At 40.5% G+C, this 4,953-nt stretch overlaps 1 protein-coding gene across 1 annotated transcript; it reads left to right on the top strand.

Annotated features, from left to right (window-relative positions):
- Positions 1–1,312: 1,312 nt before the first annotated feature.
- LOC131255269 (receptor-like protein 7) lies at positions 1,313–4,438 on the top strand. The gene is made up of 2 exons (XM_058255962.1): positions 1,313–3,069; positions 3,364–4,438. Exons 1-2 carry the CDS (start codon positions 1,313–1,315, stop codon positions 4,436–4,438), a joined length of 2,832 nt encoding a protein of 943 aa, XP_058111945.1.
- The last annotated feature ends 515 nt before the right edge of the window (positions 4,439–4,953 follow it).

The following is a 4,953-nucleotide window of genomic DNA, read 5'->3' as shown; positions in this document are numbered from 1 at the left end:
ACCCATTCCATCGTTTCCAATTGTGTGATCCATTTAAGTTTTAGATCCATCTAATTTTTTGTCTCATGTCTTAACATAAAATTCCAAAATGGATACAAATGTCATGGTGGACCAAACATAGCATTGGATAGACAGTACGAATTGAGAAAATATGGCACATAAAGTAAAGAGCCCAATCAATGGTTAGGATAGACAGTACAAATTGACAAAATATGGCACATAAAGTAAAGGGCCCAAATCATCCATATCGATGGCTGAAAAGGCTAAAACATTAGGGCCTGTTTGGGAGGTGGATTTAGAACCCCCTGGGTTCGCAACCCTCAGGATTGGAAACCCCCTGGATTGGCAATCCTCTCGGTGTGTTTGGTACCCTTGAGAGTGAATCAACTTTAATTCAAAAATACCTATACATGGTATATTCACGGGGGTTTGAATTTAATTACTAAATCAACTTTAATATCCCCAATTAGTGAGATATATAATTTTTGACACTATGGTTGTGATAAGCCCGCTAAAATATATGTTTTGTCTAAAAGTGATGAAATTCCAAGTCTTAGATGGACCGCAAGCACAAGATCATGTCTGAGTGACTAACCAACGATTTTTAATCGTTGATTGATATGGACAATGTTTGGACGGTGCTGGACAATATTTGGACGGTGCTGATCTACATGAACAATGTTTGGACGGTGCTGATCATCATTAGTGGGCCATGTGCCCAGTAGAATGATAGTGTACAGTGACATGCATTTATACATGCAACTATTGAAATGATTTTAGGTGTAATCCAAGCTCTCACCTTGGATTACAAACCCCCTCAAAGAGGGGATTGAAAACCCCCTGGATTGGCAATCCCAGTTGCTTTATGCTGCCAAACAACGATGGGGATTTGAAACCCCCTCTAATCTTCTCCAATCCCCTCCAATCCAAGGTGCCAAACGACCCCTTAGTAAACGGTTATCTGGTTCACAGATTAGATAACCTCAAGAATGGGCCTTATTAGATAACATGATTTTAGCCTTTTCTGCACCGCAGAAGACCTAGATCGTTCATTGAACTAAAAAAACGAAATAAAAAGCAAAACATAAAAAACTAATAATAATAATAATAATAAAGAAAGAAGGAAAAAAAAAGAAAAAAAAAGAAAAGAAAAGAAAGCAACGATACCGATTGCGTGATGAGTGGTCCTCATCTCTCGCACGTATGCGTCTTTTTATTGGCCAACGAAGTGGAAAGCCTCCTACCTCGCCTATATAATGCCTCCCCAGCTATTCTCTTCCTACACCATTTCAAATCCCCCCAACCAAAGCAAATGGATCGCCTCTTCCTCTCTCTTCCTGATAAAGCCTTTCTACTTCCCATATTCTCTATTCTTAGGTTCCTCTTACTCTCTTCCCTCCTTTTCTCTTCCTCTTTTGTGTTTGCCACTGTCAGCAACAGTAATGCCTTGTCAACACAACACCAATGCATTGAAGATCACTTCTCTGCTTTGCTCCACCTGAAACAGGGCTTTAATTTCTCTGCTAGGTACAGCAAGACCGGACTTCCCTCTTGGAATCCTGATAACAGGGATTGCTGTTCTTGGGAAGGCATCACGTGCAATGGTGCCACTGGTCACGTGACCAGTCTCGACCTCAGTGAGCTCCGTATCTACGGTCGGATTGATTTTGTAAGCCTCTTTCGTCTTCAGAGCCTGCAGAAGCTCAACCTCGCTTCCAATGAGTTTGATCCCTCTCCAATCCCATCTGGGTTTGAGCAGCTCACCAGTTTGACCCATCTCAACCTCTCTTCTTCAAATTTTTATGGCCATATCCCGCTGGAAATCTCCCGCTTGACCACTTTGGTGTCCCTTGATCTATCTTACAATCAATATCTCAATTATTTGTACTTCGATACTCTGAAACTGGAAATCCCGAACATGGGTGCATTCGTCCAAAACCTTTCAAGTCTGAGAGAACTCCATCTCGATTGGGTAAACATATCAGCGCAGGGCAGTGAGTGGGGACTGGCGTTATCCTCGGCACTCCCTCATCTCCACAAGTTGAGCTTGAGGTATTGTGGTCTATCAGGCCCCATCCATCCTTCCCTTTCCAAGCTCCATTTCCTATCTGAACTCGACCTCAGTGGAAACAATCTCTCTTCGGTGGTACCTAACTTCATAGGGAACTTCTCTTCTTTAACCTCACTAGCTCTCGGTGATTGTGGATTGCATGGAAAAATTCCAGAGAGTATTTTCAGGCTGCCAAACCTACAAACCCTGGATGAGAAGCTCGAGAAACTCGTGTATTTGGATCTTTCAAACAATGGTTTCAGCGGACCATTGCCATCCTCTCTTGGCAACCTCCACAATCTCGTTACTTTGGATCTTTCATACAATGATTTCGGTGGACCATTGCCATCCTCTTTTGGCAACCTCAGCAACCTCGTTAGTTTGGATCTTTCATACAATGGCTTCAGCGGACCATTGCCATCCTCTCTTGCCAACCTCAACAAGCTTGTTCATTTGGATTTTTCAAGCAATGGTTTCAGCGGTCCAATCCCATCGTCATTATTTTCACTCCCATCACTACAAGAGCTTCATCTCCAAGTAAACCAATTTAGTGGTGAGCTTGGGGAGTTCCAAAACACTTCCTCTTCACTACTTGAGATCATCTACTTGTATGAAAACAAGTTGGAGGGGCCCATTCCAAGGTCAATCTTTCAACTCACAATGCTTAGAGAGCTCAAACTTTACTCCAATAATTTCAACGGCACAATCCCTTCTTTGTATGGAAATGCACTTCATAATTGTACACTGCTCGACTTTTCAAACAATTCACTCAGTGGGACTATTCCTTCATTATTGCTTTCACTCCCATCATTAGAATCGCTGTATCTCCAGGATAACCAATTTAGTGGTCGACTTGGCCAATTCCACCACCCATCCTCTTCTCTGCTATCGACAATCAACTTGGAGAACAACAAGTTGAATGAGCTTATTCCAAAGTCAATCTTTGAACTCCCCATGCTTGAGGGACTCCATCTTTCGTCAAACAATTTCAGTGGTGAAATACCAAACTGGCTATGGAAGTTGGGAAACAGTTCTTTATTTTATTTGAATCTTTTTCACAATGCTCTAGAGGGATTAGAGCAACCATTTCTCTATCATTCTTTCAGCTCGTTGCAATATCTTGACCTAAGCTTTAACAAGCTAAAAGGCTCAATTCCAATCCCCCCTCTATTTTCCATTTTTTTTTCACTTTCAAGCAATCATTTTAGTGGAGAAGTTCCCTCACTTATTTGCAATTGCATTTACTTACAAGTCCTCGACCTATCTCACAACCACTTCAGTGGTTTTATTCCACCATGTTTGGGTCAAATCAGTGATTCTCTCATTGTATTGAATCTTGGAGGAAATGCATTTCATGGCCTGTTGCATCAAACATTTAAAGAGGAGTGCACTCTAGAGACACTTGATCTCAATGGAAATCAATTGGAAGGACAGGTGCCAAGTTCTTTGGTCAAGTGCAAGAAGCTAGAAGTGTTAAACCTTGGAAACAATCAAATACATGATACCTTCCCTTTCTGGATAGAAAATTTATCCCAGTTGCACATTCTCATCTTGGGATCCAACAAATTTCATGGCACCATTGGGCACCCCCAAGCAAATCATACATTTCCACTATTACAAATCTTTGATCTCTCTAACAATAGCTTCACAGGTAAGTTGTCATCAAATATGTTTAGGAGCTGGAAAGCAATGATGGAGACCAAATCTCAATCTCAATTTCTTAGCAAAACATTTATCAATGGATACTATCAAGATAGAGTGACTATAGTGAGTAAAGGGCTAGAAATGGAGCTGGTAAAGATCCTTACTGCCTTTACGGTAGTGGATCTCTCAAATAACCAATTTCATGGGGACATTCCAGAATCGGTTGGGAATTTAAAGTCATTGGTTGTGCTTAATGCATCCTATAACCATTTCACAGGCCGAATTCCAGTATCACTCGGAAACATTAAAGCTCTTGAGTCATTAGATCTGTCACATAATAATGTATCAGGAGAGATCCCTTGGCAACTGACAAAGCTAAACTTCCTTGCTGTGTTGGACCTTTCGCAAAATCTCCTCACTGGAAGCATACCACAAGGTCAGCAATTCAATACATTCATGAACAAATCTTTTCTTGGGAACTTGGGATTATGTGGCATTCCACTGTCAAAGAAATGTGAACATGTTGAGGCACATGCATCACCACCAGTGGCACAATTGGAAAGCAAATATGACTGGAGATCCATCTGGATTGGCTTTGGAGTTGGATATGGAGTGGGAATGGGAATCCTTTTTTGGACTCTAGCACTTTGGACAAATGGAATGAGAGAATTCACTATATTTATTGATAAATTGCTTATGTTGATTTTTCCATGTGGGGCATTTATTCTAATGCATCGATACTGAGAGGATTGGAGCTAGGAGGAGTGAAAGAACTCAAGAGAATAGAAGCGTATAGAAGGATGATATTTATATTTTTGTATCTGATGTATTCAAGTATATGTTGATGGCTATATAATAGGTGAGGCCTGTCCCCTTTTTGTGGAGCCCCCCTGCATATTTGTACACATTTTTATCAAATCAACAAAGTTACAGGTGGTGTGCTCCCACCTTTCTGGAAAAAAAAACCTATATATTGATATATAGTTTTGTATTTCATACTTGTGGCTTTCATTTAATTAGTTTTGTTAATTTGCTAAACAGAGTATTAATTATTCAATTTCCAGTACTTGAGCCTTATATTATTGGCACTACGGTTGTTCAAGTTGTTATCTGATCTCTAGTCAATACATGACATAACCGAGTCATTGGGGAATCGTCTGGGTGACTCATGGGGCCAAACTGGATAGGGTCCATCTATCAGATAAGCTTAGATTTTTATAGGTGGTCCATCTAATTGAAAAGCTATAATTTAAACAGTT

The sequence above is a fragment of the Magnolia sinica genome, chromosome 9 (assembly GCF_029962835.1).
Source record: "Magnolia sinica isolate HGM2019 chromosome 9, MsV1, whole genome shotgun sequence".
NCBI classification, from domain to species: Eukaryota; Viridiplantae; Streptophyta; class Magnoliopsida; order Magnoliales; family Magnoliaceae; genus Magnolia; species Magnolia sinica.
Note: the sequence above shows the minus strand (reverse complement) of the source record. Positions and strands in the feature narration are given on the sequence as shown.

Excerpts from the sequence above, each read along its gene's own strand:
- LOC131255269 (XM_058255962.1), top strand. The coding sequence starts at position 1,313 with ATGGATCGCCTCTTCCTCTCTCTTCCTGATAAAGCCTTTCTACTTCCC. Across the intron at positions 3,070-3,363 it reads ATACCAAACTGGCTATGGAA|TGATTCTCTCATTGTATTGA; the intron begins GTTGGGAAACAG and ends GGGTCAAATCAG.